Source organism: Schistocerca gregaria, chromosome 5 (genome assembly GCF_023897955.1).
Source record: "Schistocerca gregaria isolate iqSchGreg1 chromosome 5, iqSchGreg1.2, whole genome shotgun sequence".
NCBI lineage: Eukaryota > Metazoa > Arthropoda > Insecta > Orthoptera > Acrididae > Schistocerca > Schistocerca gregaria.
This window is the reverse complement of record NC_064924.1, coordinates 49,359,445-49,377,024: the sequence shown is the minus strand read 5'-3', so window position 1 is coordinate 49,377,024 and position 17,580 is coordinate 49,359,445. Positions and strand designations below refer to the sequence as shown.

The 17,580-nt window shown below is 40.9% G+C and overlaps 1 protein-coding gene across 1 annotated transcript in view; it reads left to right on the top strand.

Moving 5' to 3' along the window:
• LOC126272391 (uncharacterized) overlaps positions 1 to 14,365 on the top strand; it is a 288,157-nt gene extending 273,792 nt beyond the window's left edge. Inside the window, exons 17-18 of the mRNA XM_049975214.1 lie at positions 10,268 to 10,393; positions 14,098 to 14,365. Coding sequence (XP_049831171.1) covers positions 10,268 to 10,379 — 112 coding nt within the window. The 3' untranslated portion in view covers positions 10,380 to 10,393; positions 14,098 to 14,365. The remainder of the gene's footprint in view (positions 1 to 10,267; positions 10,394 to 14,097) is intronic.
• The last annotated feature ends 3,215 nt before the right edge of the window (positions 14,366 to 17,580 follow it).

The window sequence follows — 17,580 nt, the reverse complement described above, 5'->3', positions numbered from 1 at the left end:
GTCAGATTCTCCCAGTTTTTTTTTTTCATTTTCTTCTTTAAATAACTATTTGTGCCAATATTTTTCATCCATGACTTACTAAACTGATAGATCACTAATACACATGGCAGCACCTGATTTCTTTGAAATTAGAATTATTACCTTCTTGATTTCTGAGGGTATTTCACCTGTCTCATATATCTTGTACAACAGTTGAAATAGTTTTTTCATGGCTGTTTCTACACTAAGAGCTTTGTTCGGACTTGGATCTTTCAGTTCTTAATTAAATTCTTTGTATCTTCATCTACTTTCTTGTCCCTTTCTATAAAACTCTTGTAAAGTTCATTTATCTTGTGGAGCCCTTCTATATATTTCTTCCACATTTCAGCTTTTCTTTCTTAGCTTAGTACTGGCTTGCATGTGAGCTCTTGGTAGTCATACATTTGCTTCTCTTTTCTCCAAGGGCCTATCCTTCTCCTAGTTATACATGCCCTACTTGTACATCAATAGAACCACCACCCCCCAGAGGGCTCGCCACTCTTTGGCTACCACAGGGCCCCAGCTTCTGCAGCATCTTTTCCCTTCTGTACTGTATGTCTGTATGTCTATCCTCTTCTACTCCCTTTGGGAACATGCCTGTGCTGTTACTGGGAATGCTCCACATTATCCATCACTGACATAAGAACAGTCCCACCACTATTTTTTGTTTTCCTTTTCCTTTCTTTGTTTCCCTTCTGATATCCTTTCACCACTTTGGTGTTTGAGGTTCCTCTTTTTCTTCTTGCTCCCTGAGCACTCCTGAAAGTTGGTTCATGTGTCTGACATGTAACAGGTGACTGGGTAACACGTAATTCCCAGCCCCGGATCGACAGGCAGGGTTCTCTTGTACTCCGTGGTACAGGCCTGGCCCAGGGAAAGATAACTGTCTGAGCTGCTACCTTCCCAAATTGCCAATTGCTCCCTCTGTCAGGTGTTCAGGAGATATGACCTGAGGTGTGAACAATCACCTAAGGTGGGTGCACCCCCTTGTGTAGGGGGACTCCACTTGGAAGGAGTGCACCGTCGGAGGCATTGGGAATCATGGGGGGATTTTCTCACAGTGAGCCAATCATCTTGACAATCAACATCTACAAAACATAAAAGGAATGAGGCTCATGATTCAAATACCCTTCCAGCTGTACCACTGTTCCTCGCGGTTTTACATACTGAAAAATGTCAGTCCTTCACAACAGTAAATCTGTTTATTGTTCAGAAAGGTGCTGATGCAATTGCCAGCCCTGTGAATCTTGCTCTTGTATATGGAATGGCACTTTGCTTTTGGAGAGTACTTCTGATTCTCAAACACAACAAGCCGCCTCACTTCTCCACGGCTATCCTGTTCGTGTTGAGGCCCATATAGCTTTGAATTCTTCCCATGGTGTTATTTACACTAAGCTGCTCAACAGTCTAACCAAGGTCAAAACTCAATCATACCTCTCTCATCAGGGTGTCATTGCCATCCATTGAATGATGAAAAACGTAAATTCCTCCTTAGTGCCCACAGGAACCATTTTCCTCACCTTTAATAGAGTGGTTCTTCTGTTCAAGATCAAAGCAGGCTATGAAATTATCACAGTCCGACCGTACATTCCAAACCCGATGCACTGCTACCAGTGTCTTCATTTCAACCACTCTAGAACGTCTTGTCAACAGCCAGTCAAATGTGTAACCTGAGGTGGGGTGATTGTTTGCCTCCTTCTGCCCACTGTATCAACTGCAATGGCGGCCATGCTGCCATCTTTTGAGATTGTTCCATGTATCTTGACGAACGGGCTGTCCAGGAGTTCTGGGTAAAGGAAAAAGTGACTTATCCAGTTTCTCACAAGTTCTTGGCTAGTCACAAACCCTGAGTTCTACCATCTGGCACTTATAATCCTGTTCTTGCTACATCTTGCTCCATGGAGGACATGGCTACACAGACATGCAACCTCAAATTCAGCATTGAGGTTGTGAAATTGCCCAGTGTCAAGGTAGCATTGGTGTCCCCTTTTCCAGCTGTGTTACATCCCTCCAGCCAGCCAACACCTGAGTCTTCCTCTGCTAACCAGAAAGGCTCAAGGAAACTCAACAAATGCAAATGGTCTTCTCCTTCGGTGACTTGAAGATCCTCTTAGACAGTGTCACTGTGTGGTGCCTTCATCTGGCCAGCCTTCATGTCACTGGTGTGCACCACCAACCATTTTTCTGTGTAGAACTCCACAAACCAACAGCACAAGAAACCCGATGCATCTGTGGACCTCATGGAGCAGGATCCTCGTGCCTCTATGCCCTGTAGCAGCGAGTTTTCGCAGGCTGGGACTCGGCAGCCGCCAATGTGACACGCCTTCGTATTTTCCTCATCATCACTCTCCTCCAATGGAATATTCATGGCCTTCAATCCCACAAAGAAGATTTACATCTGCTTTTAGGATCTCAGCATCCCCTTGTACTCTGCACTCAGGAAACAAAATTTCGCCCTAAAGACCACTTTGGGCTTCCACATTACTTACCAATTCATTTTGACCTTGCCCCTTAGGTGAGCATTCCGTCTCACAGGGGAGTCATGCTGCTCATACAGGATGATGTTCATAGTCAACCCATCTCCCTGACTACCCATCTTCATGCTGTTGCAGTTCATCTTTCCCTTCCTCACCTGACCTTTTCCCTTTGTACCATTTATATCCCTCTGTCATTTGATGTCACCAGGGCAGACTTCCTCCAACTTATTGGGTACTACCTCACTCATTTCTGCTACTTGGTAACTTTAATGCACATCATACCCTTCGGTGTTCTTCCAGAACCTGTCAGAGAGGTGCCCTCTTAGCTGATCTTAATCAACTTAACCTCGTCTGCCTTAACATAGGAGCACCCACATTCCTTTCCGGCTCCTCGCACACCTATTCCCATTTGGGCCTATCCTTCTGCATTGCCCAGCTTGCCCATCATCTCCAGTGGTCCATTCTTTCTGACACCTACTTGAGCAACCATTTCCCATGTGCTATCCATTTGCTGACTCATACCCCACCTGCATGCACACGCAAATGGCAGCTTACTAAGACTGACTGGCGGCTTTACTCCTCCCTGCCAACCTTCAAAGAGCAAGATTTCCCCAGTTGTGATTATCAGGTGGAATATCTTACAAACATTATCCTTATCACTGCAGAATATTCCATTCCTTGCACTTCCTCTTTACCACACCGTGTCCTAGTCCCTTAACCATCATCGTATGATGGAAGACTGCATTATTATAAACAGATGCATCCACACTGTCAGTGCATTCTTTGGGATAGCAAAAAAGCTAGCTGGATTTCATTCACTAGTTCTTTTAACAGTTCCACCGCTTCCTCTGTTATGTGGGCCAACCTCAAGTAGTTCTCCAGCACCAAGATCCATTCCCCGATTTCTGGATTGACACAAGCAGATGATGTCATTGTGGACCCTATTGCTATCTCCAACACCTTGGGCCACCATTTTGCTGAAATTTTGAGCTCTTGCCACTATCACCCTGCCTTTTTCCATTGGAAATGAGCAGAGGACACTCAGGTGATACCCTTCTCTTCTCAGAATCGTGAGTGCTACAATTCCGCCTTTACTATGAGGGAGCTTGATCATACTCTCAGTTCATCCTGGCCATCCATCCCAGGGCCAGACACTGTCCAAATTCAAATTTTTCAGCATCTTTCTCTTGCAGGCAAGCACTTTCTACTTAATAGAGACAACCACACCTGGGCAGAGGGCATGTTTCCTGGATGCTGGCATGAAGCTACTGTCACACCCACACCTAAGCCCGGTAAGGACAAACACCTTCCTTCTAGCTACTGCCCCATATCTCTCACAAGCTTTGTTTGCAAGCTGATGGAACATATGATTTATGCCCAGCTGGTATGGTGGCTTGAGTCTTGCAAATTACTAACCACTGCACAGTGGATTTTTAGCGTACCATTCTGAAGTGGAACACTTTGTCACTTTGTCCACCCATGTCATGAATGTTTTTCTGTGGAAATCCCAGACTGTGACTGTGTTTTTCAATTTGGAGAAGGCCTATGATGCCTGCCTGAGAACTGGTATCTTCTGTACTCTCTACACGTGGGGCTTCCAAGGCCACCTGACCCAATTCCTTCAGAAATTTTGAAAACACTGAGTTTTCAAGATGCTTTTGGGGTCTGCTTTGTCAGACATATTTATCCAGGAAAATGGTGTGCCTCAGTGTTCAGTCCTGAATGTCATCCTCTTTGCTATTGCCATTAACCCTATAATGCCCTGTCTTCCATCAGGCATCTCCGGCTCACTTTTCATTGATGATTTTTGCCATCTATTGCAGTTCTCCACAGACCTGTCTCATTGAGTGGTATCTTTAGCAATGCTGCAATCATCTTTACTCATGGAGCATTGACAATGGCTTTCATCTTTCCTCTGACAAAACCGTTTGTATGAATTTCTGGCAGTGCAATTGATTTCTCCCACTATCTTTATATCTTGGTCCTGTTTCTCTTCCAATTATTGAAACTATGAAATACCTGGGGCTCATGCTTGACAGGAAACTCTCTTGGTCCTCCCATGCGTCTTACCTGGCAGCGTGCTGTATGCAGTCTTCAGTGTCCTATGTGTCCTCAATGGTACTTCCTGGGGTACAGATTGAACCACCCTCCTCCATTTGTACCAGTCCCATGTCTATTTGAAACTAAACTATGGGTGCTTTGTTTATCTGTCTGCATGTCCATCCCTCTTACACCATCTCAACACTATCCACCATCGTGGCCTCCATTTGGCCAATGGTGCCTTTCACAATCCCTCATACACCATCTCAACACTATCCACCATCGTGGCCTCCATTTGGCCAATGGTGCCATTCACACTAGCCTGGTCGAGTGTCTGTATGCCAAAGCTGCTGAACTACCACTGTCCTACCACCGTGACTTTCTCCTCAGCAGGTATGCATGCCTTTTGTCTGTCATGCATGGCCATCCCTTCAATGACTCCTCTAATTGCCAGTGTGGGGTGCATCCCTCTTCTCTGTTGCCTCCTGGAGTCTACTTTCAGCACTTGATCCGGTACCTTAACTTCACACTACTTGCACCTTTTACCATCTTGGCTTTGTGTGGCAGCCTGTGTTCACCTCAGCCTTCATTTTCTTCCTATGGACATTACTACAGCTTTGCTCTATCACCTTCAGTTCCACGACCTTCGCACGGTACTTCGTGATAGTACTATGGTGTACACTGATGGCTCTCAGACTGACCATGGCATTGGATGTGCCTTTATCATTGACACCGATTTTTTTTGGTATTGGCTTCTGGCACACTGCTCAGCATCCAACCATGTAGAACATCCAGTGCCATAGGCTTTTCAATTGTGTCCTCTGCTCAGACTCTCTTAGCACCCTTCAAATCTTTGTGCACTGTACACTGTACACTGCCCACTATACCAACATTAAGTGCAATGTGTCCAGGAAAACTGTCACTTGCTCACTCTTAATGGAGCCACTGTGATTTTTATGTGTGGTCCTGGCCATGTTGGTCTGCCAGGAAACAAGGCTGCTCACACTGCTGCCGAGACTGCAGTACCTCAGCCCACTGGTTCCTATATTCTCTCTGATGATCTCTGTGTTGCTGGCTATCATGAGGTGGTGTCACTTAAGCATTGCCATTGGTCCTCCTTTCATGGAAATAAGCTCCAAATTATTAAGCCTCTCCCAGCAGCTTGGAAGACCTCCTCTTGTCCCTCCCACAGGAAGGAGGTCATTTTAACTAGGTTGTGTATAAGGCACTGCCTTTTTAGCCATTGCCATTTGTTAAGTGGTGCTCCCTCACCATTTTGTGAACATTGTGCCCAAGTTTTAACTGTCCACCATTTCCTGATGGAATGCCCATTTTTTAACTGTTTATGTTCTCACTTGGGTTTGCTGTCTGAGTTATCAGCTGTTTCAGTGAACAATGCATGGGCTTTCGAGCATGTTTTACTTTCTACCTGTCATAGCAATATAGCATAGGCTATTTAATTTTTAGTTCTGGATCTCTGTTTCTCCATGGTGTATTTTATATCCCTTTCTCTATGTCTCTGTTTTTAGCTGTCTTCTCTTATGTCAACTAGGATTGATGTGTAGTCAGTTTTTAACTCTTCTGTCTTCGTGTCCTGTAGTATTGACTTGGGCTTGTATGACCCCAGTTACTTTTGCACCCAAAAACAAAACAATGAAACAACAATGGATATGTCTTGTAGCCATTCTTGCATAGCCACTTTGCACTTCTGCCAGTCTCATTTTTCAGGTGCCTGTATTCCCTTTCATGTGCCTTATTTCCTACTTTAATAAAATAGAAAGAAACTTCCACATGGGAAGTCTGCTTGTGTCTGTGTATGTGCGGATGGATATGTGTGCATGTGTGTGTGTGCGCGAGTGTACACCTGTCCTTTTTTTCCCCCTAAGGGAAGTCTTTCCGCTCCCGGGATTGGAATGACTCCTTACCCTCTCCCTTAAAACCCACATCCTTTCGTCTTTCCCTCTCCTTCCTGAAGAAGCAACCATCGGTTGCGAAAGCTAGTAATTCTGTGTGTGTGTTTGTGTGTTCTGTTCTTGTGTCTGTCTGCCGGCGTTTTCCCGCTTGGTAAGTCTTGGAATTTTTATTTCCTACTTTTTTATATTTTCTCCTTTCATCAGTTAAATTCAGTAACCCCTTTGTTACCCAAGGATTTCTACTAGGCCTTGTCTTTTTACCTAGTTTATCCTCTGCTGCCATCACTGTATCATCTCTCAAAGTTCGCCATTTGTCTTCTAGTGTATTCCCTTCCCCTGTTTCAGTTAAATGTTGCTTAATGCTCCTTGTCCTTTCAACTTATCCCTATCCTGTCTTGTGAAATTCCTAACTTTTTTGCAATTTCTTTAGTTTTGACTTACAAATCATAACAAAGAAATTGTGGTCACAGTTCACATCATACCCTGGAAATATCTCATAGCTTAAAACCTTTTCTCAGAAATTGTACGATACTGTTACATAATCAATTTGAAACCTTCTGTTGTGTCCATATTTCTTCCACATATACAACCTTCTTACATGATTCTTAAATCAATTGTTACCAGAATTCTACTGGGTAGCTTCTTCTTTTATTACCTTTCTCCCACTCCATTTTCTACTGTTTTTACCACTTCCTTTTTGTACTATGAAATTCTAGTACTCCCTTTACAATAAAATTTTTGGATCCAATAATTATCTGAATAAGTTTTCATTCCACAATCTTTCAATCTTTTCATCATCTGTAGAGCTAGTAGTTGTATAAACTTCAACTACTGTGATAGGTGTTGCCTCCATTTCTGTCTTCACTATAATAAAGCATTCACTATGCTATTCACAGTAGCTTATCTCCATCCCTATTTTCTTAGTCACTGTTAGACCTGCTCCTACATTACCCTATTTGATTTTGTATTAGTAACCCTGTACTCAGCTGATCAGCTTTGTTAATTCCCACTGTTTCTAAATTCAACATATCCATTTTCTTTTTTAAAATCTCTAGCCTACCTACTCAATTAAGGGGTCTAACATTCCATGACCTGACCTGTAGAACACCAGTTCTCTCTCTCTCTCTCTCTCTCTCTCTCTCTCTCTCTCTCTCTACCTACCTACCTACCTACCTACCTATCCCCCTCTCCCCTACTCCTGGATGAAGATGCACTCCTGAATAGTCCCTGCCCAGAGCAAAAAATGGAGGAGTATTTTACTTCTAGAATACTTTACCCAAGGGGTTGTTATCATCATTTAGCTATACAGAGGAGCTGCATACCCATGAGAAAAATAATGGCTGTACTTTCGCCATGCTTTCAGCCATTTACACTATCACACCACTTGGTCATTAATCCTGACAGGCTGCTGTTGCTCTTCAGGAACCACAGGTTAGTCTGGCCTCTCCGCAGATACTCTTCCATTGTGGTTGCACTTATGGTATGACTATCTGTGTTACTGAGGAACTCAGGCTACCCCACTTCAGCAATGTCCATGATTCATGGGAAGGGGAGGCCGTTTTTGCCCCTTCCACCTTTAATGTACTTGTATCACAGCTGTGGATTCTGCACAGTGTCTTTTGTTTCGGACATGTCCAAGGGAACAGATACCATCCATGCATGTACAGGGTGTTTCAAAAATGACCAGTATATTTGAAACGGCAATAAAAACTAAACGAGCAGTGATAGAAATACACCATTTGTTGCAATATGCTTGGGACAACAGTACATTTTCAGGCGGACAAACTTTCGTAATTACAGTAGTTACAATTTTCAACAACAGATGGCGCTGCAAGTGATGTGAAAGATATAGAAGACAATGCAGTCTGTGGATGCACCATTCTGTACATCGTCTTTCTGCTGTAAGCGTGTGCTGTTCACAATGTGCAAGTGTGCTGTGGACAATATGGTTTATTCCTTAGAACAGAGGATTTTTCTGGTGTTGGAATTCCACTGCCTAGAACACAGTGTTGTTGCAACAAGACGAAGTTTTCAACGGAGGTTTAATGTAACCAAAGGACCGAAAAGCGATACAATAAAGGATCTGTTTGAAAAATTTCAATGGACTGGGAACGTGACGGATGAACGTGCTGGAAAGGTAGGGCGACTGCGTACGGCAACCACAGAGGGCAACGCGCAGCTAGTGCAGCAGGTGATCCAACAGCGGCCTCGGGTTTCCGTTTGCGGTGTTGCAGCTGCGGTCCAAATGACGCCAACATCCACGTATCGTCTCATGCGTCAGAGTTTACACCTCTATCCATACAAAATTCAAACGCGGCAACCCCTCAGCGCCGCTACCATTGCTGCACGAGAGACATTTGCTAACGATATAGTGCACAGGATTGATGACGGCGATATGCATGTGGGCAGCATTTGGTTTACTGATGAAGCTTATTTTTACCTGGACGGCTTTGTCAATAAACAGAACTGGCACATATGGGGAACCGAAAAGCCCCATGTTGCAGTCCCATCATCCCTGCATCCTCAAAAAGTACTGGTCTGGGCCACCATTTCTTCCAAAGGAATCATTGGCCCATTTTTCAGATCCGAAACGATTACTGCATCACGCTATCTGGACATTCTTTGTGAATTTGTAGCGGTACAAACTGCCTTAGACGATACTGCGAACACCTCGTGGTTTGTGCAAGATGGTGCCCAGCCACATCGCACGGCCGACGTCTTTAATTTCCTGAATGAATATTTCGATGATCGTGTGATTGCTTTGGGCTATCCGAAACATACAGGAGGCGGCGTGGATTGGCCTCCCTATTCGCCAGACATGAACCCCTGTGACTTCTTTCTGTGGGGACACTTGAAAGACCAGGTGTACCGCCAGAATCCAGAAACAATTGAACAGCTGAAGCAGTACATCTCATCTGCATGTGAAGCCATTCTGCCAGACACGTTGTCAAAGGTTTCGGGTAATTTCATTCAGAGACTACGCCATATTATTGCTACGCATGGTGGATATGTGGAAAATATCATAGTATAGAGTTTCCCAAACTGCAACGCCATCTGTTGTTGACAATTGTAACTACTGTAATTTCGAAAGTTTGTCTGCCTGAAAATGTACTGTTGTGCCAAGCATATTGCAACAAATGGTGTATTTCTATCGCTGCTCATTTAGTTTGTATTGCCGTTTCAAATATACCGGTCTTTTTTGAAACACCCTGTATTTATCTTCCGTTCATGATTTTTAAATCTTATAATTATGCATTGTATTATTTGTTACATATGTTCCAAACTACTTCATGAAATATAATTACTTGATTTTGAAATGTTATTGGTGTTGATTGGGGTAGCATCATCCAAATAGAGTGGTATTTCAGCAATCAGACTTATTGCCTTGTGATGACTGATTTACTCATATGTTCCACTGTGGGCAATGTCTTATATACTCTATCTCTCCCACTGTCAAGCTCAGGCTGTGGGGTACCTGTGGGTGCCTCAACAGGCAAGTTGGAGGTGTTGGGACGGGGTGCAGGGGGGGGGGGGGGGGCACTACCAGGAAAAGAGCCTCTGTGCTGCCATCACAGGACATGGGATGTGGATATGGAGACTGTGGGAGAGGAGGGCTGGGTTTATAATGTGGCAAATTGGTCGTCAGGGGGCCCAAGATGGCAAGTCAGCTTGTTGAAATATTGGACTGTTCAGACTATGTCACCCTGCTGAATACCCGAGAACATTTTAAAATACCATATTCCGGGAAAGCTTAAAATCACATGTAATAAATGTAAATAAAATAAAACTCTGTATTAAGAGCTGTTTTTTATTCAACAGGGTTGAAAACATGGTTTCAAACTCAGATGAATTTTCAGAGGCTTTCAGTTGCCCAAAAAAATTACATTGTGATGTCTTCCCAAGAATTCCAGACCCTCCTGTAGTAAATTAATGGAACATTCATAAGTAAGTATCACCCATTTCTTTACAGAAGTGCATGTTATACTGAATTGACACTATGCATGCAATATAATTATATTCTGAGTAAATGCAAATCTTTAATTTTGTTGTACCTATAGTGTTTTATAATGCAGGAATAGATAGCTTGCCACTTACCGTAAAGAAGACACAAATCTGCAGACAGGTACAATTAAAAGACACTAACATGTGGGGCATTCTGGCCAATATGTTGGAGTTTGTGGTTGTATGTGCATGAGGTGTGTGTGTGTGTGTGTGTGTGTGTGTGTGTTCTTTATGGTAAGTAGCAATATATCTTTTCCTACACTGCTGATATTCCTACCTGGAGTTTCCATTGTCTGATATATTGTTTTACACATTTTTGTAAATCAATATATGTTATCATCTGTAAAATAAAAAACAGAAGTATTCCAATTGAGTCCATAGAGCTCTTTAATTCCTCTAGTAAAGCATTGTAAGTGAGATGATAACCACTGAATCTGTAAGTTCAGTGTAAGGTGTATTTCTTAGGTAATGACTGCCAACAATGAAATGGCTGATGCGGCAATTTCAATTCTATTTCTAAGTACACTTATAAATTACTATTCTACAAAAAACTTCTATAAAATCTTTCAGAGATTTACAGGGTGATGAGATGATAGACAACAGGAAACCTAAAAATAAAAATATGTATAAAGATGGATGTATAGCTGACATCTGTGAAATCAGATAACGTTCAAAAGTGGAATGGAAGAGCTCCTTATTGTTTCATATCATTTATTCATTTATACTTATAGTCTACACATCAACAAATTTTTACATTCTAAAAACTGGCATGCATTTTTTGTGAGTGTTTTAAATGACCATTAAAATGTGTCTGTGTATGTTAAAATAAAATGGAAAAAAGAAGAGCCCTTACTTATCAGCTGCTGAAATATAGGCTAGTAGATACGTTTTTAAAGTGTATATTTGATTGTAGTTAAAGAAATCAGAGCAGGCAGGGAACATGAGGTAAAGCTAATTTTATGTACACTTGCTGGAGGGAAGTAATAACAGTTCAGAGTCTGAGAATGTAGACACATTAATGGTGTGCTTCTGGTTGTTTGTCGAATTGCTGTTTCTATCTTATGCACAATATTTCAACAAGTAAACCAACCATCTTGTTCAGGTGCTGCAAGTTTTGTCGTTATGTGCACTCATTGCCTGGGCTCTGCTAGACTGTGAACTATTGTTGGTCTTGTGCTGCTATTAATAGCCGGGTTTGGCTCTGAACACCTACTCTGCCATTTGATGCCCTTTTTCTTCCAGAGCAGGCACTGATATTCTGTGAAATGCAAATTCTCTGATTGTTTTCCAGCTCTGGTATATGATGGCCAGTGAAACCTTAATAAATTGAGTACCAGACCCCAAGCCATGTATAAATTGAAACCTTCATCCTATTTATTAGGTTTTCTGACATCTTTATTTCTATAGATTCCTTAATTATACTGTCCCAGAAACTTGGTGTTTGCACCACAATACTGGCCTCATAGTATTTTATATCATGATTACTTTCATGGTAATGCTTGGCAACAGCTGATTTGCTTGGTTGTTTAAAGGTGGGTGCGTCGCTGATGTTCCTTGCTCCTCTCTTCAACTGCTCTGGTAGTCTGCCTCATAAAAGACATTCCACATTTGCGTGGAATGTGATACACACCTGGATTTTGAAGATCTAGATTGTTTTTAACACTACAGAGAATACTTCTATCTCAGCTGAAGGGAGTGAAATACACTGGTTGACATGTTTCAGTAGTTTCAGTTTAAACAAGGTTTAGTGTTTGACACTCAATTTATTGAGATCTCACTGGCCATCACATCCACCAGAGTTGGAAAACACAGAGAATTTCCATTTCATGTAGTATCAGTGCAATCTCTGGAAAACAAAAACATCAAAGGGCACAGTGGGAGTCGAACTCAGCTGTAATTAGTGGCCCAAGACTAGCATTAGTTCGCAGCCTGGTTGGAGTTCAGACAGCGAGTGCACATAACAGCAAAACTCGCAGAACCTGCAGACGAGGGCTGAGTTTGTTGTCTAAATATTGGTATAAAATGGAAACAACTTGACACAACACTGAGAAGCACACCATTAGTAAACTGTGCTGAGAAAACCTGAGAGATCAAATGTAGACACTTTTGACAATGGCCTGCCTTACTCAAGATTCAATTGCTGTGAGTGCAAATAGAAAGTGATGACAACTGACACGTGAAAGCTGAGAACAATATGATAGATATTTCCATCTGTCATCTGTCTGTAATAACCATGTGCAGAATACTATTGGACAGTGATATTTCCATGGAATATTTTTGTTTAGACCAGCAAAGATTAGTGAAGTAAAAAGTATATTAACATAGGTGGAAATATCTTTTAGGGAAGTAGGTACTGATATCATTATCTTAATTAATTTGTTAGTTGCTGATTCCTTTTAGATGCTTAGAAAATCGCAAATAATTAGCTTTATTTTGCATACTTTTAGATCTAGTTGTCTTATGAAAATTTCTTCTGGATCAGAGCATCAAAAGCAAGCTGTTAGATTATTACAGAGGCACTTCAAATGATTTTGGAATCCCGACACCCGCTTCCCAAAACATATAACACAAATTGTTTTGAGATAAGCTATTATGTAAATAATCATAATACAGAACACCAAAATGTTCATGTAGACTTTTAACTGGATCAGAGTAGGGATCTTTACTCTGGTATAGGTTTTTCAACAAGCTACCTCCTGGCATAATTGAAAGGAAATTTATAACTTACTTTATTAGGGACATCTTTCACAAATCATCTGGTTATCTACAATTAATGATTTATTTCCAGTTAGCTATCAGACAAGGTGTACACTAATTGAAACCAGGCCACTATTTCTATGATATGTAGATAACTGCTGTTTTATGGTAACTTTCAAGTTTTGCATGTAGATATGTAAGAGATAAACAGCACCTCTTTAAGATAACTGTGGAAGCAGAAGATTTTTACAGAGTTACAGAGCAGTGGCTTTCCTTTGTCAAATGTAGTCTGATTAAACACTAATAGTAAATATCCGTTTAACAAAATTTAATTATTAATGCAATTTCTAACAGCTGTTTCTCTTAGCTATGTATAACTTGGCACATACCATATTCCTCATGGTTGTCATTCATGGTAAAATGGAAATAAATGAATGAATTTAGATCTATAAGATTTACCTTTGGATTAGAAAGAACAAATATTTATATTTGACTGGTAAAAATCTGCATCTCAAAGAGGCAACACAGTGAAACTGTTCATGTACAATCAGGGTTCTAAGATTTAAAATAGTGTCAGTACTTTTGTGTACATAGAATAGAGATGCAAATGCACAGATTTATGGGAAATTTTGGGAAATTTTGTTATCTGCAATATTCTGCTGATGTTCATCCACGATTCAACAGCAAATATGTATATATGTTTTGTGACACAATCATATTACAATTTCACACAGCAGTAATACATTGTGAAATGTTAATGTAGGTGTGTCACAAAACATATCGAAATAAAATAATGTAAGTTAAACACTTAATCTGAAACACAGTACATAATGCTTTCCAAAGTATTTGCAAACATTTATTAATTGTCCTTACAATACTCTATAGTAACTTTAAAAAAATGAGAATGTTTTCCCTTTCCCTTCATGTTTATACCTCTCTTTTGTTTACAGGTTCGAGATATTCTGAGGATGAGGTTGTGAATGTGAAACCATAGAGGAAAGTGTTAATGCACATCCTTTACTCCAGGAGTGAAAAACTGATGTATAAACACTTCTCTGTGGTTTAAATGCTTCAAAGACTTCTGAGGTCATTAATATGAAACAAGTGAAATGCGTTTGTGTGATATTAACTCTGAATTAAATATCATATGGTATCAAGAAATATTACTATGAACCAGTATTGCTGTACAGTGTAAATATAAAAACTACTGATTCACTAGTAAGAGGAGTTTTATTGATACCAAGATGTTTAATCTTTTATTCTGAAGTTTCATGATTCAGCTGATGTGTAAACTTTCAGACACTGAGTAAACATGAGGAAGGAAGACATACTAAATCTTTCATTACTGTATCACCACCATCTTCATTTATTTATTTTTTAAATATCAAACTTATTATGAAAACATTAATATTGGAACTCTACAATGTACAAATTTGTTTCACTTACATTTGAGATGCCTTTAGACTATCTTATTGAGTATAAGTAGCTTAGAGCTGCAATAATTTAAAATAATATACAATTACTAATTGTTGATTGTATCTGTTGCACATCTGCTTCTTCGACAACATATATTTTAGTGAACTCCAACTAAATATAAATCATCATCATCATCATTTAAGACTGATTATGCCTTTCAGCGTTCAGTCTGGAGCATAGCCCCCTTATAAAATCCCTCATGATTCCCTATTCAGTACTAACATTGGTGCCTCTTCTGATGTTAAACCTATTACTTCAAAATCATTCTTAACCGAATCCAGGTACCTTCTCCTTGGTCTGCCCCAATTCCTCCTACCCTCTAATGCTGAACACATGAGTCTCTTGGGTAACCTTGCTTCTTCCATGCGTGTAACATGACCCCACCATCTAAGCCTGTTCATCCTGACTGCTACATCTATAGAGTTCATTCCCAGTTTTTTCTTTGATTTCCTCATTGTGGACACCCTCCTGCCATTGTTCCCATCTACTAGTACCTGCAATAATTCCAGCTACTTTCATATCCGTAACCACAACCTTGTTGATAAGGTAACCTTAATCCACCCAGCTTTTGCTCCCATACAACAAAGTTGGTCGAAAGATTGAACGGTGCACAGATAACTTAGTCTTGGTACTGACTTCCTTCTTGCAGAAGAGAGTAGATCGCAGCTGAGCGCTCACTGCATTAGCTTTGCTACACCTTGCTTCCAGTTCTTTCACTATGTTGCCATCCTGTGAGAATATGCATCCTAAGTACTTGAAACTGTCGACCTGTTCTAACTTTGTTCCTCCTATTTGGCACTCAATCCGTTTATATTTCTTTCCCACTGACATTACTTTCGTTTTGGAGATGGTAATCTTCAAACCATAGTCCTTACATTTCTGATCTAGCTCTGAAATATTACTTTGCAAACTTTCAATCGAATCTGCCATCACAACTAAGTCATCCGCATATGCAAGACTGCTTATTTTGTGTTCACATATCTTGATCTCTCCCAGCCAGTCTATTGTTTTCAACATATGATCCATAAATAATATGAACAACAGTGGAGATAGGTTGCAGCCTTGTCTTACCCCTGAAACTACTCTGAACCATGAACTCAATTTACTGTCAACTCTAACTGCTGCTTGACTATCCATGTAAAGACCTTAAATTGCTTGCAAAAGTTTGCCTTCTATTCCATAATCTCGTAGAACAGACAATAACTTCCTCCTAGGAACCCGGTCATATGCCTTTTCTAGGTCTATAAAGCATAGATACAGTTCCCTGTTCCACTCATAACACTTCTCCATTATTTGCCGTAAGCTAAAGATGTGGTCCTGACAACCTCTAAGAGGCCTAAACCCACACTGATTTTCATCCAGTTGGTCCTCAACTAATACTCAAACTTTCCTTTCAACAATACCTGAGAAGATTTTACCCACAACGCTGATTAAAGAGATACCTCTGTAGTTGTTACAATCTTTTCTGTTTCCATGTTTAAAGATTGGTGTGATTACTGCTTTTGTCCAGTCTGATGGAACCTGTCCCGACTCCCAGGCCATTTCAGTTATCCTGTGTAGCCATTTAAGACCCGATGTTCCACTGTATTTGATGAGTTCCAACTTAATTTCATCCACCCCAACTGCTTTATTGCACTGCAATCTATTGACCATTTTCTCCACTACCTCAAATGTGGTCCTGTTTCCATCATCATTCCTATCCCATGCTACTCGAAATCTGAAACATTGCTGATCATATTTTCACCTACATTGAGCAACTCTTCAAAATATTCCCTCCATCTGCCCAAGGCATCCACAGGATTCACCAGCAGTTTTCCTGACCTGTCCAAAATACTTGTCATTTCCTTCTTACCTCCCTTTCGAAGACTGCTAATTACACTTCAGAATGGTTTTCCAGCAGCTTGACCCATAGTCTCCAACCTGTTTCCAAAGTCTTCCCAAGATTTCTTCTTGGATGCTGCAATTATCTGTTTGGCTTTGTTTCTTTCTTCAACATAACTTTCTCTGTCTGCCTGAGTTCTAGTATGTAGCCATTTTTGATATGCCTTCTTTTTCCTTTTACAGGCTGCCTTGATTATGTCATTCCACCAAGCTGTTTGCTTCATCCTACTTTTACACACTACTGTTGCAAGATATTCTTTAGCCACTTCTAGTACTGTGTCCCTGTACCTTGTCCATTCCTTTTCCAATGACTGTAATTGACTACATTCAACTAACTGGTACCTTTCTGAGATCACTGTTATGTAATTGTGCCTGATTTCCTTATCCTGAAGTTTCTCCACTCTTATCCTCCTACATATGGACCTGACCTCCTGCACTTTCAGCCTCACAATCCCAATTTCACTGCAGATTAAATTATGATCAGTGTCATCAAAGAATCCCCTGAATACATGTGTGACCCTCACAGCCTTCTTGAATTCCTGATCTGTTATTATATAGTCAATGACAGATCTGGTTCCCCTGCCTTCCCAAGTATACCGGTGAATGTTCTTATGTTTAAAAAAGGAGTTTGTGATTACTAAGCCCATACTGGCAGAGAAATCCAATAGTTGTTTCCCGTTCCTGTTGGCCTCCATATCCTCTCCAAATTTACCGATAACCTTCTCATACCCTTCTGTTCGATTTCCAATCCTGGCATTAAAATCACCCATGAGCAGAACACTGTCCTTGTCCTTTACTCTAACAACTACATCAGTGAGTGCCTCATAAAAACTATCCATCTTATTTGATCTGTCCGTTCACAATGCAAATATACTGACACAATCCTAATTTTCTTGCTAGACACTGTCAAATCTATCCACATCAGTCGTTCGTTTACATACCTTACTGCAACTACGCTGGGTTCCATTTCTTTCCTGATGTAAAGCCCTACACCCCATTGTGCTATTCCTGCTTTGACTCCTGACAGGTAGACCTTGTATTCTCCCACTTCCTCTTCTTTCTCACCCCTTACCCGA